The following is a 19,537-nucleotide window of genomic DNA, read 5'->3' as shown; positions in this document are numbered from 1 at the left end:
AGTCATCAAATTTAATTTTAGGGTTATTTTCCTAATGGCCCCCAACTTTGTGACCAGCTTCCCGCCTGGCACCCTACTTTACGAGAAATACTCGTATGGCCCCCTTCCGTTATAACACCGTTACTCTCTCTCTTCTATCTCATTTTCTTTCTCTGCCACATCATCTCACCTCGCCCCATCATCATCTTCTCCGGCAGGGTCGCCGGCCAAATTTCCGGCCGGCGACTACAAATAAAAAAAAATTCTAATTTTCTCTCTCCTCTCTCTCTATAGATTTTTTTTTTAAAATTTCCTCACCTCTCTCTCTAAAACTCCGGCGAAGGGAAACCCCTTCGCCGGAGTTTTAGAGAGAGAGAGAGGTGAGGAAATAAAAAAAAAAAAAATTCTAGAGAGAGAGGGGAGAGAGAAAAATACTTTTTTTTTATTTGAAGGTCGCCGGCCGGAAATGTGGCCGACCGACGACTCCTGCCGGAGAAGATGATGATGTGGCGAGGTGAGATGATGTGGCAGAGAGAGAAATGAGATAGAAGAGAGAGAGTAACGGTGTTATAACGGAAGGGGGCCATATGGGTATTTCTCGTAAAGTAGGGGGCTAGGCGGGAAGATGGTCACAAAGTTGGGGGCCATTAGGGAACCAATAGAAAGTTTTTCTCTCTCAACTACCTGTTTCTTATTAAATGTATATGTGACATGTGTAATTTACTATTCAAATTTTTGAGTGTTGTATTGGAGAAGGACTTGAATTAGAGATACTCAATTTAGTCTTATAAAAGAGAATCTCAATTGAGACGCGACACATAAAGCAAATATTTTGTTTTTTAATTTTGCATTGGGGATGCTGTAAGACCTAATTGATCTCTAATTATTTGTTAAAACTAGGCATGACCCGTGCCTTCGACACGGAGTAACAATATTGTAAAGCACTTTGTGCATCACAATATCGTGGAGGAAGAAAATAATTTACGATTTTTTAAAGTCATTTGGTCCATGTTAGGTACTTCTTACTCCAAAGATTTTGCAAACCGTTGTAATTCCTTATTTACATGTTAAATGTTAACAACCCTAGTTGGTCCAAACACACCATATTCTTATTTTTTTAGCAAGTAGAAAGAGCTAACCAAGAATTAAAAAAAACCCTAGTTGGTCCAAACACACCATAGACGTAATAAATTTCAAAAAAAAAAAGTCAAGAATATGAAAGAATTTGAATCCTTAACTTTGTTTTTATGAAAAATTTGGATCCTTTCTAAATTACGTCTATTAGCTCAAAATATTGTCATCACATTTTCAACAGTATTATATATGTCAACGAGTATGTAATCAAATTTTTACAATTTTTCCGAAGTTTTGATCCAAGGTCACCAATTTTTTTAGTTCATCATCAATCTGTAAATTTTATACTTTATTCGTAAAAAGATAAATCCAATTAGAAAAAGCAGAATAAACTATGAACTCAATCTTAGTTTATTCCTTAATTCATATCAATACCAAATTTTTCTTATTTCATCACAAGTTACAAAATGAGTTTAGCGATGTATGATACGTGAAACATATAAATAGATAATGAATACAATTATACTTCCCATCCATATAACCATCTTCTAGAAGAAAGAAAAAGAGGTCACAACAAAGCTTAGAGAGAAAAATACCAATAATTTCATGAGAGTGCATGGTAAAAATGTAGAGATCAAGAAAATTCAATTTATGAAAATTTATGGTTGGGTGTTGTCAAGCTAACGAATGTTATCCCAAGTACCTAAAAGGTTTAAGCTCTAACTTCACTTTGATAAGCTACTGCAATAGTGCAATCCGTAGTGCATAATAGAAAAATAAAATTTCCATACCACCCTAATCTGATAATGAATATTAACTCTTTGTAATCAACATTAGCTTCCTGCACAAGCAAAATATGTTAAGTAGAGTAATATAATAGAAAATATAGTCATAGATTAATTATATTCTTCAAATATAACATTCCTTCGAAAATTGGTGTATCGAACAATTGACTATGGTATTAATGTCATCATGGGCAATAGAGAAAATTAAGTGATGACTAAGCAAAGAGATGAAAACTCACACCACAAATCAAAGGAAAGCAAAATTGATTCATTATTTTAATGAAACACAAATAGTAGAGACATATATGGAATAAAACATATTAGCGATAAAAATAATATGAACATTAAGTGTTGCTTATGTTACCCACGACGCCATTTTGACGTATTTAGACCTGTAAGCGAGTTCGAATAATAGATAGGTTTTCTGGTCTTGACATTGACACTGATGATAGTGAACTTTCAATTGCATGGTGTGCAATAGACCTTCACGTATGACATGCTAACACCTTCCGCGCTTCTGACATCCGAACAATTTCTATGAAAACGGGGGCACACATAGAGTTTATAAACAGAGATTGGTGTTGGGCTTTTGTTAGGGAGTGTTGTTACAAGTGCATCACATGAAACTAAGATTGTCGGTGATATGCCACTGTTGGGTATGTCTACAAAGATCAAATTTATACCTTCTTAACTCAGTTTTTAAGTTTCATTGGAGGTAATTTGGCTCATACCAATTAATACTTAACTTTCTAATAAATTTACAAAAATTGAGCATACTGATAGAAATTTAGTAATACTTAGCTCTCTAGGGTTGGTCTTTCAAATAAATTTAGTAATCATAGATTTTTAATATTGAGAGTTGGGGTTGAAATTTTGTGATGCAAGTACTGATTGGCATTGATGATCAATTATATATACTTCATTGATGATCATAATTTCTATTTTATGACTTTCACGAGTAAGGGAAATAATCACAAGTGGCAACAGTTAAGGGGTCTAAGCTAGCATCAATGTATTACATATAATCCATGAGTAGTTACACAATTTTCAGTCAAGTCAATCATTGTAGTTGCTAATATGAGGAAGGACACAAGATTAGGAAGAAGACACAATTTCATTTGAATTACTGAAAATTGTTCTATATTTTTTTTTTGTTAAAAGATGAAAATTGTTCTATATAGTTAAGGAAAGTGAATCAAGTAGCAACAAACGCAGGAAGATAGATACAGTGGTAAATTGTTAGATATAAAATTACTTCACTTGGACATTTTAGCGAACAACAATGAATCACTTTCTCTTAAAACATTTTGTTAACTGACTACAATTGAAATTGGGAAAAGAAAAAGAGGAATAGTTTACCTTGGAGAAGACAATCCAGTTAGCAGCACAGAAAACCCAAAAAACATAATAATATGAAGAAATTAGCAGGCAATATAAAATCTTCAGAACTATTGAAGAATAATTGGAGAACTATAAGCACAAAAATTAAATGATTTAAAAGAATATATGATTCTTCATTTTCTGTAACAGTAGTCATTGCTGGGGTAAATTATGGGGAATTATAGGTTTCAGGAGGCTAAATTGAATTGCATATTAAAACATGCAACTGTTTTGAAGAGAGAAAGACATCTAAATGAAGAAGAAAAATGAAGTAAGGAAGAAGAAAACTAAGAAATATAGAATGTTGAAAGGTTGTAATGGAAGTTGAATGATACTAAATATTGAAAGTCTTTTGAAGTAACAGTTATGATTAATGGAGGAAGAGGGAAATAGGAAAAGAAGACCAATGATAATAGTAGCTGAAAGGGTCGTTCTTCAAGCGCCCCTTCATATTGTTTTTAACAACCCAAATAATTTGAGTGTAGGTGTATTTGTCCAAGTAAGCATTGGGTTTGTCTCAATAAGTATGAGAATGCATTTATTTTATCCCAGTCAACAGCATTTATTTTGTCCTAGTCAGCTTGAAACTTCCCTGTTTTGTTATATAGATTATTTTTTATCTTTATTTTTGTTGAAAGTTGTTAAGATATATGGACCAAGATCAACCGTCCGAGATATATGAAGATGAGGAGGATCGACATCAAGAGATCCGACGACCATGATGAGTCCAAGATATTAAAGATATGAAAAATATCAAATATATATTTAAGATATCTCTTGTAACTATTTAATAGTAATATTGAGTAGAGATTATATTGTTTCCTAGTTTAGTTAGGAGAAAGCCTAAACCCTATAAATAAGAGATGAGTTCTAGGAGTTTAAGTATTTGATTACTAATCAATCATTGTAACGAATCTCCCCAATTGTGAATAATAAAGTATGTAGCGGTTCTGACTTTCTCCGTGGATGTAGGTCGTGATCCTCTGACCGAACCACGTAAACTATTGTGTTATTTATTTCAGTTTATGTCTTCTAATCTACCAATTAACATAAACTTCACAAAAGTGGTTCAAAATTTAGATAAAGCATATACAAGTAGACCATCCAAATTAAAAGGTAAAAATCTTTTAGTTAATCCACTCACTAGTGGAGTTTCCTCATATTTTATTCGAAGAATTAGAGTTGTTCACTGTTTGGGGTAAAGCAAGATGACTCAAAGTCTAAAGAAGACATTTCACTTAATGTGAGTCCCCAAACTTTGGCATCGTCTTAGCTTTAGACACCTAAGTCCAAGCCCAACACATAAGGAATTTTTTTGTTGGCAAAGGCTTTACGAGCCAACCAGAAGGCCTCAACACTTTTTCCATTTGAGTATACACTTATACTCCAGACCCTGAACGGAGTCCTGTGCCGTTTGTTTTGAACTCTTCTATCAATGTAACTCGTGTCGGTGAGTTATCAACCACTTCCTAGTGTTCAAATACCTCGTTAGTAGTTCGAGTGCAGTGCAAAATCAATGGAAGATCTTGGCTTCCTGGTGTCGTGGCGCAAAGCCACTTCGATGTCATTCATCAAATATTGAGTATTACATCATTTGTGTGTATCATTATAGGTTCTATATGAATTTATAGACTTGTGTAGTGTTGGTTAAAAGGGTTCTTGTGGTTGATGTTTGAACCTAAGTTTTTGAGTTGGTTTAAGTTGTTTTAGCTTTCGCTATTTGTTTAAAATGGAAGTGTATATCTTTTTTTGTGACAGATTTCACAAAGCTTTCTTCGGTTAATTAGATTTACAAAGAAAGCAGCATTTAGTCTTGTCTGTGAATTGTCAAGTCGTCTCTTGTGCACTTATTTCAGACACCAGTGTTACATTTAGTGCACTTAACTCATCCACACATATTGTGGAGAAGTGCTTGTATGTCTCAGTCAATCGTTACTGATTTAATATGTCTTTGACATTTTTATCTTTTAACATATTATAAACTCACCAATGCTCGGTTGCCGACTCACTTGACCATGTAGATAATAGGACAAGAGGGAGAGATAGATTTGAAAGTAATGTGGTCATTACTCACCTCTCTTATTATCGTACAATCAAATAAAAAAGCCGCATCTTATAAAGAAATTCTCTAGTTTTTAATTACTCGCTACAATGAAAAAAAAACCTATAATTATGAATAGATCTTAAGACAAGTACTTATTCAAATCTTGACATATTTATAAATGAAAATTTGTATATTTAAAATTGAGATCTAACTGAATAAGATAGAATGGAAAAAACAAAAGAACTTATATTTATTCAGATTTCATCTAAAAGGTCAAGACCTATAACTGGAGTCAAACTAATATAATCTAGTCGAAAACAAAACAAACAAGGTAAAAAAAAAAGAGATGAATTCAATGAAGACTGCTTAATTAAGTGTTCCATGACTGAAATGTTTCTAACCAACTCTTTATGTATGTAATTGTTTCTTCAATATCACCTGAAAAACAAATGAAAAATGGAGAGTGTTTATTGAATCATTAAATGTCTAATTCCTTGTGTATAGACTCTTCATTTTTTCTTCCTCTTACGCTTCAAATTTTGAAGAGATCAAAAGCTGATCGGCCGGTGTCTCTTTCCCACAGTTGTGCTTCTGCAATCTCCTTTTCCATCGATCCTCGTTTCCGGATGAGTTTTTTTAGCTTGTTATGGAAGAGTACTACATGAACCTGCATAAAAAAAAAAGGCTTAAAACATTATTTTCTCTTCCATACCTTACACGTAAATCTTTTAATAGGAGTACGCTAGTTTGGAGTTAAAGGTATAGACGAGGAAATGTTACAAATACGTAAGGTTTGACAATGTGCTTCAATAATTCGTTTAAAATTATTGAAATATTCACAAAAATATTGAAAAATAATATCTACTTAGGAAGTTGTCCCCAAATAAGCTTCCGAAACAAATTTTGACTGAGAGTATGAAAGAAAGGAGCATTTGTCATATAAATTCGACCGAAGATAGTTTCTTCTATGGTAAGCTTTAGTCTAGTTAAAAAAACAAGCACCAAAATGATGCACCATAGCTACAATAACATATGAACATATTACATATAGAGATGCAAAATTGTTTTCTATACATTCATATTCCATGTGAGAAGTTTGTATATAAAGACGAATTGCACTCGAAAATATAGCTACAATGACATGAACATATTAGGTATAAATGTATAATTCTCCTCTATCTCTCTTGATGTCATGATTGGGGAAAATATAGCTAGCCACAAAATATAGATACAATGACATTAACATCATATAAGGTATAGTTCTCCTCTCTCTCTCTCTCTCTTGATGTCATGATTGGGGAAAATATAGCTTACCCATAATAGTTTGGTGAATTCTGTGTGGGTAAAGTAAAACATGACATGATCCGACATTTCTTCCCTCACCAGCCAATTGATCCTAAAACTCTAACAGATTTTGACTTTGTTATACTTCAAGAACCCTAAAAACAATAAAAAATATACACATAAAGAGGAAACCATAATTCTTCCAAATAAGGAACCTCTCATGCAAACTTCCCTCTAATTTGCACGACTCTATATACACATGCATATCACTTAAAAGTCAAACCTTTTCTACTTCTTCATATTAAAGAGTCATGGTAGAGTTAAAGTAGTGAGAGAAAATGAGTAGAGAGAGAGAGAGAGAATTGTACCTAGCTAGCATGTGAGAGAGTGAGAATAACAGAGAAGAATTAACCTTCCCCATATCATAAAAATGGGCCACCACTAGTACCTTCATCACTCCCTACTCTATGATGCTGCTGTTGTTGTTGCTGCTGCGGCGGCTCTTGAGATTGGAGTAGTAGCTGCGCATGAGGAATATGAGAAGGAGGTTGAGTCGGTTGATGGTGGCGGAAGTGGTGCTGGTGGTGCTGGTGGTGGTGCATCAGCATGTGTTGTTGTTGTTGCTCTTGTTGAGCTTCATACTGTTCATATGTAGAAGCCCCATCCTCATTTATTAGATTGAATTGCCTAATACCACTACTAGGTCCAGCATCAGCACCACCACCAGTAATCGGATCAAACCCGCTATTAAATCTAACTAGCTGCTCTTGTCCCTGTTGTTCATAATTTCTCATCAAATCTTGTTCCCTAGCAGCTACAATATTTGCCAAATGATGTGCCTCAATCATCTGTAGTTGCTGTTGGTTATGTTGTTCTTGATTGTCTTCTTGTAATTGTAGTAATGGTTGTGGTGGTTCCTGAATTATTAGCTGCTGTGGTTGATGAGTTTGAAGCCCTAATCCCAATGGAGAAACCCCAAATAATCCCATCATAGAATTAGGGTTTTGAGATTGACCCAAAAAGGAATGAGGATGATGACCAATTGGAATAGTAGTACCAGGTGGTGATTGAGCCATATAAGTAGATAATTCTTTCTTAGCATTAAAAAGTTCCATTTGAATTTGTTTGAGTTCATTCTGAAGGTACATGATACCACCAACACAACCATAAATTGGATCTTGAAGTCTTGCTTGGGCTTCATAAGCTAAAGAATTAACAGCTTCTTCTCTCTGAGCCGTCGATATGTCGCTTAGAATTTTAGCCACATTACTCGCACCGAAAACTCTATGAACACAAGCAAATTTTTGAGGTTGATCTGGTGGAAAATACGGTGCAAATACACATTCTTGTGTGCATTTTCGACGAAGAAATTTGCAAGCTGCACATGGTGAACTTGATGATGATGCCATTGTTGATCACTCTACTACTAAAAAAACCCATCAATAAAATATCAGAGAGAATTATAAAAGAACTCCCTAGATCTTTTTTCTATCTAGATTTCTATGGAATATGATTTTCTTGGTTTGTTTCTTGCATTAATGACCTCTCTATCTCTAGATCTTTTATCTCTATCTCTTTCTAGGTTTTAAAAATCTACCATTGGAAATTAAAAAAACTTATAAGGGAGAAAGAAAAAATTGAACTCTGTTATTACCTTCTGAGATCGGAATTCAAGCGTTTATCTTCTTCTTGTTGTTTGAAGGGGAATTAATCATCTGCAATAAATTAAAACACATTAAAGATTTGTAAAATTCGATCATGGAGAAAGAAATGATGATGAAGAAGAAGAGAATAACTAACATTGAAATGATCAAGAACAAGAAGAGATTTGGAGTTTTTTTTTTTTTATTTCTTCGGATGAATAGAAAGAAATTCTCTGTTTGTTTTTTTTAGATCGTCTTCTTGTTTTTATTTGGTGTAATCTTTCTTTCTCTCTCTCTCTCTCTCTCTCTCTTTGTGTGTGTGTGGGATTGAGATAAAGCGTTTTTGCGATTCGTTAAAATGAAATATTCGATGAGTTTTAGGATCCCAACAGAAAAATATATAACTTGCTAACAAACTTCCTTATAATATACAGCTCACACCTGAACCTAATCGGTTATTTTTCATATCCCACGTGTGGTATAAATTTTGTTTTGTTAGGCATCCAATTTTCCACCCTCTAATTTAATCACTACACATTTTTATTTATTTCTGATAAATCTGACTACGTTAGCCATTACAAGTCATTGCACCCTCTAATTTTATCACTACATTTTTATTTATTTCTGATAAATCTGACTACGTTAGCCATTACAAGTCATTGATACATCATCAAGATGTGATAAGCATGATAACTGCCTAGACCTCAAGTCTGGCAAACTTATTAGTATTTATACATTTAATAACTCAAATTCATCCAACGGTTGGTGTTTCTCCGCGTTTTCTAGTCAAATCAGACGCTCCAAAGTGCAGCCGAAAATTCCCAAACCAACTCATTTCAAGAGTTGTGTCCCAAAAATCCAAGGGACATGTCCAAAAAAATTAATTGATGTGTCACTAATGAAGTGTGTCTATTCGATTTATATATAAACAATCCAAATTCATTCCAAGAATCATTCAATTCATTCTTCTCTTCTCTTCTGAAATCAGTATTCTGGTGTGTCTGGAATATAATTTTGATTTTATAAATATTCTTGTTTGTTGGAATTTCGAAGACAGAAATATCTGACTGAAGTTATAACATTCAAATGTCTAGAAAATCGCATTCAAGTGTCTAGAAGATTCATTGCATCATTCCAAGAGTTCATATTGTTTGAGAAGGTTCGCTCGCTTTTAGAATTTAAAAGTACCGTCTTAAAATTCTAAAAGGATAGCCGTTGTATCCCGAAGGCATACATCCTAACTGTTAGTATTGTTACGGGTGTCTAAAATGTTTTAAGGAAAGAGAAATTATTCTCGCCTCGACTCCATAAATTTTTCTTTTTACCCTCCATTAATTTTGTCTATCTCGATTAATCTGAAAGAAGGATTACTAAAATGTCAGTATTCACTTATTGTCCACCTCTCTATAACTTAGAGAAAGGAAGTTCCCTAATTTAATCCAGACTTTGTCTTGATCAAGTTAAGACGTAGATAAAGTGAGCTCGATTCATAATCACAAGAACAACAAGAAATATGTATAGACAATATATTCTTAGGTAGACCCTCCCTCAAACTTTTCTTGTCTTAGTGGTATCATTTTTTTTGAATATGTCATGATTGAATGACATAAATCCATATGAATCCTTTGGAAATACGCTTACGAACTGTTCGGGATTAAGCTTAATTAGCTATTCCTCTATGATCCAACAAGTGACAAAATGGTGGAAGATTATCAGACAATGTACTAGATATATGCTTGGTTGAGTGTGTCTTCAACACGTTTTTTTTTTTTTTTTTGAAATTAACTTCAGTGAATGGCCCTAAGGCGAAGTGACTTGATATAATATTAAGGGTATTTTGGATGAATAAGAGTAAAGAGTCTTGTGTCACTTGGCCATAGTTTAATACAATATTAAGGGTCTCCAATCATTGCATAATAGTTATGAAAATTTCATCTAGGCCCAACTCTGATGGCTAGCACAACAGTCATGTGTTCTACATCGCCCACTGTTAAGATTGTGGTCATCCAACTCAAACTCAATTGGTAATGAATGAGCGGAGTGTGGAGAGACTTATATATTGTATTTTTAGGTGTTAGGTACTCCTCTTCCATGTGGGACTATTCTCACATGTCCCCTCACGTGTGGCGCGATTAGCTTAACACTCATTTTTTTTTCGGCTAACATAGAGCACGTGTTGCTTTTAAGCCTATTACGTGTGGGCCTAGCTTTGATACCATGTTAAGTTTGTGGTCATCCTAACTCAAAACAAATTGGCAATGAGTGGAGAGTACCTATACATTATATTCTTGGTTGCTAGTTACCCCTTCTCCCAAGTAAGACTATTCTCCCACCAACAAAAACTAAAATATATACATTAGACTAAAAAAAATTTACACTTAGAAAGTGTTGTAGAGAGCACATGTAAAGAGTCAGTCCCACATAGGTAACAACATATCTCATGACCAAGGTCCAAGAGCATAATACTATATAAATGCAAGAAACCCTGTTTAGACTCATTTCCCCTTACAATACAGAATTTTATCTTATCTTCAGTGATTGTGTTACCTAAATCCAACATTCTCAGGCTGAAGATAATTAGGATAAACATTTTCAACTACGCCCACCAAAACCAAACAAAATACAACATGAACCATGAAAGAAGACTAGATAATAGGAGAAAAAGCCTATAGGAAGTGGAGAATCAAAGCCCAGACAGGATAGACCAACAAAAGAACAATTCCAAATGTGTTTGAGATACCATTGCTCTGAGTGAATGAGTTTTTGAATCCACCAGATCCCCTGATGTGTTGTTGGAGTAGGTAAAATCCTATTATAAGACATATTAGAATGTTCATCCAACTTTCCCTAACTGTCACTGCGAAAAATCCTGGAGCCACCACTAGAAGAAGAATCAAGGATGCAGGCATCTCCATACACTCTGCAATTACTCATATAAGCTAGAACAGTCAGATTTGAAATATGACTTGAGGTTTGATGAGCAGAGTTAGTTTCGAACTATTTCAGCGCGACCTTTTTTCACGTCTGACCATCTAAACATGTTATTTTGCGAAATTCTAGAACTCCTTTTTACGTACCTGGAAAATGTCGTGGGAAGAAAAGGCGTAAGACAACTGCAACCAAGGCAATCCATTTTCCAGGCTCTCCTCTGGCACACAATAATCATATGGCCCACAATAAGCAAAACTTAAATGATTTGTGAAGCAGAAAAGAAAATCTAACATTTTAAAAAGTGAAAAAGAAAAAATAAAGATAATCACCTCAATACGGCGAATATCCCTTGGGGAAAACTGAAGAATATGTAAGGAACTAAAAGAGAAGTCAACATGTTAGTCTTCCAGTTAGTCCGGTCCAGGATCAACAAATAGCTGCATTTGTAATAGAGGCACAGTTATGTCTAATTCGTCTGAATGGCTAACTCATACTTAGCCACTATGTAAAATATCTAGAAATTACAATTGTACTTCTAAATTCTAATTACAACTAGTTAAATTTAGACGAGTCAGAACTCAGACAAAAAAAAAAACAACTACCGCCACGTTAATTAACTAATAGAGACATACATGGCAGCAAGAACTGCCATCCATTTGAGAAATGTGGCACCAAATCCTGGGGATCCAAGCATCAAAACATCATCAGCAAGTCTCTTAGCAGCAATGCCAAACTCATTGAGATCCGAATTGATCAACTCATTGATGGATGGATCTGTTTTCATGGCTAGGTACTCCATTATTCTTCCCATTGTTTTATCCTTTCTCCAATCTATAGTAATTAAGGAAGTTGCAGTTTTTCTTTGAGGAGAAAGAAGAGACCAAGAGAAAGGGAGAAAGAGAGAGAGTAGGTCTTTGTGTTTGTTGATAGTAAATTGTGTAGTATTTATAGGTTGTGTGTCCTAAAAAATTGGGCATGAGACCCTGATTTGCTTGCAAAGGATGTGGGGGAGAAAGAATTTTGATAAGGAATGATGTGCCACTTTTTTAGTGATTATAGAGACTGGTCATTGCTAATACTTGTTCATCCGATAAATATGAAACTTCTTTCTAACATGGCCAAAAACTTCAAAAACACAAACGTAAAGAAGAAAAAAAATTAAATCCTAGAACAAATCCTCGGACTGGAAATATCCCGCTCTAATATGTGGCTTAATTAACCATGGTTAAAGTTTGTGGATATCCGACTCAAAATTATTTGACTATTAGTTGAGAGAATTTACTTCTTAAAATATCGTACTCTTAGTAATAAAATTTTGTACCTTTTTCCATGTGAGACTATATTCTTATACGCCTCTTCATGTGTCACTTCTCTAACGTTGAAAGCATCGAAAAAACCCCTTCCTTTGTGAAACACCCACATTTAGGGTTTGATAAAGGAACCCTGGTCAAGGGTTTCTCGTCTCTGGAGAAACCCCATGATGGAACCCCAACACCCAACCTGGGGTTTCTTCGATTCCTGCAACTCGATGGGCTTTAAAACTTGAAACCCCAATATGAATTAGAGATAGGAAATGAGGAGAAGAGATGGACAAAGAGAGGTGGAGAAGGAGGAGAAGAGAGAGAAGGACCGAGGAGGAGGAGGAGGAGGGGAGAAGAAGGCAGGAGTGTGGGTGTGTGCGCGCGCGTACTCGTGTGTGAAGATGAGGAGGATGAAGATGAATAAGAAGAAGAATTGCTGATATGTGGTTGGACGGTCGACTGCCTAAGACGAAGAAACACAGAATGATAGGAAGGAGAAATATGTTCGAAAACAGTTGGTTGATTGAATGCAACAGGGATTATTTTGAAAGTTGGCCATCTTTAGGGGATCATTTTGGTGAAATTTATCACCTTTAAGGGAGGGGTGGGATTTCGGCCCGGAACCCGGCCACGACTATCCGAGTCCGAAGGGTCCGTGACCTTCTGATGCCTCTGTCTGTTGATGGGTCATGAAACTGTCCCATCTAAGTCGTTTAATTTAGCCAAGTTAGTCGGTTTCGAGTCTTTATTATAATAAAATGGTTGGTTTTCTTGATTAGGTGTCTTTTGAAGAGTTAGGTGTGAAAAACGGTTAAAAACGAGGAAAAGATGCATGAAGGGTATTTTGGTCATTTGGAGTCAAGGACAATCTGGTAATTTGGCCAAGGTCAGTGCGTGGTTGAAAAGTAGAGGTCGAGACGAGTTCGTAGGAGAAAACAGAAGTCAAATCGGAGTCCGGACGAAGGAATAAATCAAAGTCAAAGGTGGGTCAAATTTTGTTGACTAGGTGGGACACATTCGGTACACATACGGGCGTGCGGGATTCTGCGGAATACGTGCCGCTTGCCGAAGGTCGTCGCATCCAAATCCGATGTTTCTGCTGAGCAGCGAAATAGGACCCTTAGAGCATGATCCCGTACATCCCGTTGCAACTTAATCCGGTAGCCCCGATCTCACGTTTTGATCTTAGCCTCCTCTCCCTTCCGTGTTTTTGAGATCGGACGGCTCATGTGCATCCGCTCCTTTTACTCCTTTTCCGTGTGCCCGAAGCATATTAGCTTGCATGCTCCCGGACGCGTGTCACTCTCCTGTCCTTCCAGATCCGTGCCTTGAAGATCCGACGGCTCCTGTGCGCGACGCAGCTTAACTTTATAGATCCGGGAGTATCTTAGCGACCGAAACTCATTGGAAACCCTAGCCGCCGACCAGATTGTGCTTTTAACCCCTAGAATTCCAATTTTGACCCTCAGCTTTCCACTTTTTACCAATTTAACCCACCAAAAACCCTAACCCACCTATAAATAAGTCCCTTTCTCCTCCATTAAAACCGAGACTTGCAAACCCTCTCAATATCCTTCTTCTCTATTCCCTTACCTTCTCTTCTCTACTTTTCTTCCTCTAACCTATTATCTATTTTTCCAACCTAATCCATCTTTTCCATTCTTTTTCTATCTTTCTCTACTACTACTACTACTTCTTCTCTACCACTATTATCCTTCCATTAATAGTATTCTCCTTCTTTCTTCCATGTTCTTCTATCATCTTTACCCTCTTCATCTCTTCTTTCCAACTTCTTTCTAGATCTAATTTCTTCCTTCTCTTTCTTTTTTCTTATTTGGGTTGCAATAAAATAGCTATTACTTGGATTTCTTGGAGTACAATTCTTGAACACAAATGGAGCAAATCTTGGATAAAATGAAGATACATGGGAATATGGATTTTGAACATTCTTGGTGATCTCTTTCCATTAATTTCTTAGTATTTTCATTTATTTTACAATGTCAATGAATGTTACTCTAAATTCCATGTATAGTTAACTTAGCAATCTAAGGTTGTGAATGAAACCCATTTTGGATCTTTATAATACTTGTTCTTGATTAATTAAATCCTTTGATGTGCTTTAATGTCTATTGATTGTTTATCTATATGGATTGGATTTTCTTTCCATTACTCATGCCTCATAGCCTCATAATTAGATATTTCATACTTTCGTTAAGTTGTTAGATGGAGTATGCTTTTTAGATGATGAATAATAGTTTAGCAATCTGAATCTCTATAAGGTAGACAATTAGAATTAGTAATTATAAAATTGTTTTAACTAGAACATCATCCGGAATCCAAATAGTTCATTATATTGGATCCCGAGTAAATACAAAAGAGATTTAAGTATTTAAGTGTTTGTTTTATAAAGTGAAATTGTGCGGCGGATTTCATAATCTTAGATATCTTCTCAGCTCTTTCTTATAGATAGTTTAGTTAGTTTTATTTATTTTCTTAGTTTTTTCAAATCAATCATCAAATTTATGAGTGGGGTGTGTGTGTGTTTTAGTCTAAGTTAGATATTGACATTTTGATTATTGGGCTAAACTTGCTGTCAATATCCGAAATTGCCTACTTATCCCTTGGGATGATACTCGATCTTATTATAAATACTATAACTTGACCCCGTATACTTGCGGGAATAGACCTATTTTGGGCCTATCAAGTTTTTGACGCCGCTGCCGGGGATAGGTTTAGTAGTTTGGATATAGTTTGTTGGTTTGTTCATTAGTTTAATGTTAATTTCTTACTTAGACATTTTTGCTTTATTTGTTTTTCTATTTTCTTAAGTTTATTTTTTTTAAGGTACCATTTCAAGGAAATAGCCAGAAGAGACATAAGAGCGAAGGAAAGGAAGGAATCGAGAAGTAAAGCGAAAAGTCGATAGTATCGCATTCTATCTCTTCCTTCTTACTTGTGTGATTGTTTAGTTCTATAATTGTTAGTTCCCATTTTGTGATTATGTGTTACCATCTTTGAATACTGTGAGATCATGGCCCGTTCTTATAACGGTTGGCCAGTTGATGATGATGATGAGCTTATTTCGAGGATTCCCCGCACTAACCGACCTGATATGACCTTAGGTGAATACCAAAGGATGTGTAGGGATGCTCCGATTAGTGAGGGGAATAGACCATTTGAGTCTGACCGATCTCGTATGACCCTAGGAGAATACTGATGGATGTGTAGAGACGATCAGATTAGTGATAGATATGGTCCGACATCAAATATGTATGAGAGACCTTACATTTCACACTTTTCTAAGACCAATGATTTTAGAGGCAGGTATGATCCTAGTATGTACGGTGGGAGTTATTATCAAGAGTCTTCATTTAATTACACTTGTGAGCCTTATCATGAAGAGACTCTTGAAGATAAATCTCAATTAGAGTCTGTAAGTCGTCTGACTGAAATGATGTTACAACTTGAAGAGACACAAGATCGATTTGAACAGACGCAGATTCAAATGCAACAAGAGTTACATCAGAGGTTTGAGCCTCTAAATCATCAATTAGAAATCTCTAAATCATCCATTAGAGATGATGATGTCACAGTTATTAGCCGACGAGGAAGGGGTTTTACCACCCCAAACTCAAGAGGGTACTAGGTCCGATGGCGAGGGTAATACGTCTAACCCTAGTACTAAGTTAAATGTCGACGAATCAACTGAGAGGACCCAAGAGCTTGAACAAACTGATAACCTTGTTGTCTCGTTTCCTCACCATGTGTCATCTCATCATGATAGGACTACATTAGACTTTGAGATTCAGGATGATGGCTCTATGAATAAGTTTGGGAATGACACTATTTTGAACTTTCCGATTTTCGACACTTGTAAGGAGTCAGTCTTAGATGCCAGACATGATGTTATAACTGACTGCGAGGCTCCAGATGCCTTTGAGGATATTGATGACGTAGTAGTTAGAGACATGTTGGATAGTTTGTCGGACTATTTACCTAAGGAAATCATGGACCTTGACTTGGTCCCTGAGCCTATTGCCTTACCCTTAGAGTCCAGTTCCACTTTTCACGTGATCTCAGACTCGGTCGATGATCCCTTTTGGGACATTTCAGACGTGTTCCCGAAGACGTCTATGGACATAGTGGATGTTCTATCCACTAAGCTTCCAGATGACTTTTTGCCTTCGACTGACCTCTTAGCCTTTCACTTTTGTGTCGACCCTTTTGACGACTTCTTAGTCGTCGCCCCTAGCATTTATGCTTACTTAGTGGACCGTGCATCCACTAAGTTTGGGGATGACTTATTTTCTTCAATCGTCTTACTTGCACTTTATAGTTTGTATATAGTTGTGAGACGATTACCATTTGTATATAGCTTTCTTTGGGTTGACCCCCAAATATTCCGTCTTTTGCTTTATGATCATTAGGCCGATTGAGATGGGTCTTGATGTTTGTGGGTATCATCTCTGGAAACCCTCCACGAGACATAACTCGTGTTCTTGTGTAAAATCAAGAGAATCAAAGGCTAATTGCATAGCTCAATGCAATCGTGTATACCCACGTTAGTGGTAGATTTTGTATGTGGTCATGTCTTTTATGTGATTCATTCTCATGATATTTGTTGATATTTTAGGAGCAATTCTTATATGTTTTACTTCTAAGGCGTGGTTTGTTCCAAGTTTGGGGATGACGCGAGCTTGACATCAACTTGGAACCTCTTTATACATGGGCCTTGGTAGTATCATCTTTTATCTCCTTCGGTTATGGTAATATCTCTCCACTCTTCTCTTTAGATTGATGTGTCTCTTTATCTTTTGGTGAGTATATGCTTAGAACATTGAGGACAATGTTAGTTTTAAGTTTGGGGATGCGGGATATGACCATAACCAATGCATGACCATGGGTTTCAAAGACAAAAAGGTTCAAATTAGTCAAAATTTGAAAATTTTGAACATTTTAAGTAGATTTGCATGTGATTCTAGTGATAGTTTTAAGAATGTTGATGCATATGTGTCGAGTTGACGAGTTTTGTGATTGCTAATGGCCTTTGCATGAAAGTCGAGTTTTTTAGTGTTTGTGTTGTGCCATGTGAGTTACATCTTAGTGAAGAAGAAACATTTCTAAGAGACCTAAAGTAGTCATTAGTGGAGACTTAACCCATGTGAGAGCTCAAAGCCTAAATTGCCATTCGAGTGTACTCTTCCGCGCTAACTCCGAGTAGAATGAAGAGCTACTCAACCTCGTAACTTATAAAAGAGCTCATTTGATCTCGTGTGCTCAATTTCCTTAGCCACTAGGAGTGACATTAGGATAGCGAATTAACCTTGCCCTTGTAGTCCATGAAACCCAATGAGAGTGCCAACTAGAGGAAAGCGGATACTCCATCACCATCCATCATCTTATATCCCGAGAATGAAGACATGAGATAGAAGAATGAAGAATGTCAAAAGCAAGTATGAAATGAAAAGTTGATTGCAAGAATAGAGTTATGTGTGTAGTATTTTATTTTGGTTGATTGTATTTGTGTTATGAAAAAAAAAATGAAAAATGAAAAAAAAGTGATATGAAAAAAAGAAGAAAAAAAGAAAAAGAGTGAAATAAAGTGATTTTTGTGTATGTTTGAGCATGTGTTGGCTCTTTTGTGTGAGTGATGTGATTGTATATATGTGTTGGTGTTTTTGTTCATGAATAAGTATTCGAAGCAAGAAACAAATGTTGAGATGCTTAAGAGGTTCTACCATAATGAAGAGGTCGAAATTCTCGGGAATCCACCACCATCACATCATCTATTGTATCCTCTATGGGTGAGAAGGGCGAGTGAGCTTCCCCACTCTATTTAGTGGCTAATTCCTTTTCGAAGATCATTTGTTCCAAATGTTATCCTCACCCCTTTTTATGTGTTGAGTCCTATTTAAGTGATCACACTCACACATACGAGCGAACCATTCTTGAGTGATTTCATATTTGGAGTGTATGTCTGTGAGGCCGAAGTCGAGGCGAAATGTACTAACTTGGGAATCAAGGTTTTGTGACTTCGGAACATAGATGTGCTTATTATGGTATGACACTTGCATTTTAGGGTAAGACCATTAGTGAAGAGATCTTTAGCTTTCACATGAACTTGCATACTTGATTCATTATGTTTTGACATGCTTAAACCCTTCACTATATGAACCATGCTTATTTGCGATGTGGTTGTTGAACCCTTGTGTATTTGAAACCATGATGTTTGTGGGTGTCATCTATGGAAACCCTCACGAGACCACACTCGTCCACTAGGGCAACCTAGGGGTTTAACGGCTTGTTGCATATGCTAAATGCAACCGGGATTCCTCCGAAAGTGAGTTAGGTCTTTTCTTTTCTTTTGTTTTGCTCGAGGACTAGCAAAATCTAAGTTTGGGGATGTTTGATGGGTCATGAAAATGTCCCATCTAAGTCGGTTAATTTAGACAAGTTAGTCGGTTTCGAGTCTTTATTATAATAAAATGGTTGGTTTTCTTGATTAGGTGTCTTTTGCAGAGTTAGGTGTGAAAAACGGTTAAAAACGAGGAAAAGATGCATGAAGGGTATTTTGGTCATTTGGAGTCAAGGACATTCTGGTAATTTGGCCAAGGTTAGTGCGTGGTTGAAAAGTAGAGGTCGAGACGAGCCCGTAGGAGAAAACGGAAGTCAAATCGGAGTTCGGATGAGCGAACTAGGCAAAGTCAAAGATGGAGTCAAATCAGGTTGACTAGCGGGACGATGTCGGGCATAGTTTCGGGCTCGCGGTATACTTTTGGCACGTGGCGCGATGTGGAGGTCGTCACATCGGGGTTTCGTGTTTATGCTGAATATCGAAAAGGAACCAACGATTTAATCTGGTTCGTTGGCTTCCGCGTTTCTTTGATCTAACGGATGAAGTTGATGCCGCACCAATAGCCGAAACGTGTCGAAGGACGGAGGCCGGTGCATCCAAATCCCGTGTTTCCGCTGAGCAGCGAAGTAGGACCCTAAAGCATGATCCAATGTAGCGCGTCGCATCTTAATTTGGTAGCCCCGATCTCACCTTTTAATCTCAGCCGCAACCTTCCGCGTTTTCGAGATCTAACGGTTGCTGAGCGTCTGACCCATTTTCTT

At 36.3% G+C, this 19,537-nt stretch overlaps 2 protein-coding genes across 4 annotated transcripts; both read right to left on the bottom strand.

The window, feature by feature from the left end:
• Window positions 1-5,490: 5,490 nt before the first annotated feature.
• On the bottom strand, window positions 5,491-8,589 carry LOC147551735 (LOB domain-containing protein 10-like). Of its 3 annotated transcripts, XM_086671334.1 has the most exons (5): window positions 8,347-8,561; window positions 8,201-8,261; window positions 6,915-7,972; window positions 5,792-5,929; window positions 5,491-5,700 (listed from the first exon to the last, which is right to left on the bottom strand). In XM_086671334.1, exon 3 carries the CDS (start codon window positions 7,953-7,955, stop codon window positions 6,969-6,971), a length of 987 nt encoding a protein of 328 aa, XP_086527460.1. In that variant the 5' UTR covers window positions 7,956-7,972; window positions 8,201-8,261; window positions 8,347-8,561; the 3' UTR covers window positions 5,491-5,700; window positions 5,792-5,929; window positions 6,915-6,968. The 3 variants fall into 3 exon arrangements, with proteins under 3 accessions (XP_086527460.1, XP_086527458.1, XP_086527459.1); XM_086671332.1 differs by having other exon boundaries at window positions 5,491-5,929; window positions 8,347-8,589; XM_086671333.1 differs by having other exon boundaries at window positions 5,491-5,929; window positions 6,915-7,969; window positions 8,347-8,576.
• Window positions 8,590-10,637: 2,048 nt separating this feature from the next.
• Window positions 10,638-12,034, bottom strand: LOC147551734 (cold-regulated 413 plasma membrane protein 2-like). Its single transcript, XM_086669107.1, has 4 exons — window positions 11,753-12,034; window positions 11,450-11,557; window positions 11,267-11,337; window positions 10,638-11,109 (listed from the first exon to the last, which is right to left on the bottom strand). The coding sequence occupies exons 1-4, from the start codon at window positions 11,929-11,931 to the stop codon at window positions 10,856-10,858; spliced, it is 612 nt and encodes a 203-aa protein (XP_086525233.1). The 5' UTR covers window positions 11,932-12,034; the 3' UTR covers window positions 10,638-10,855.
• Window positions 12,035-19,537: the final 7,503 nt, after the last annotated feature.

The sequence above is a fragment of the Eschscholzia californica genome, unplaced genomic scaffold (assembly GCF_041429995.1).
Source record: "Eschscholzia californica isolate CP2 unplaced genomic scaffold, dmEscCali1.0.p SCAF_3, whole genome shotgun sequence".
NCBI lineage: Eukaryota > Viridiplantae > Streptophyta > Magnoliopsida > Ranunculales > Papaveraceae > Eschscholzia > Eschscholzia californica.
The sequence above is the reverse complement of the archived record's forward strand: the minus strand, read 5'-3'. Positions and strand labels throughout refer to the sequence as shown.

What these genes read in the sequence shown, in the direction of transcription:
- LOC147551735 (XM_086671332.1), bottom strand. Translation starts at nt 7,955, where the DNA reads ATGGCATCATCATCAAGTTCACCATGTGCAGCTTGCAAATTTCTTCGT.
- LOC147551734 (XM_086669107.1), bottom strand. Translation starts at nt 11,931, where the DNA reads ATGGGAAGAATAATGGAGTACCTAGCCATGAAAACAGATCCATCCATC. An exon ending in ATGGCAGTTCTTGCTGCCAT is followed by an intron (nt 11,558 to 11,752) that starts GTATGTCTCTAT and finishes TTACAAATGCAG; the next exon opens with CTATTTGTTGATCCTGGACC. An exon ending in CTTCCCACGACATTTTCCAG is followed by an intron (nt 11,110 to 11,266) that starts GTACGTAAAAAG and finishes GAGTAATTGCAG; the next exon opens with AGTGTATGGAGATGCCTGCA.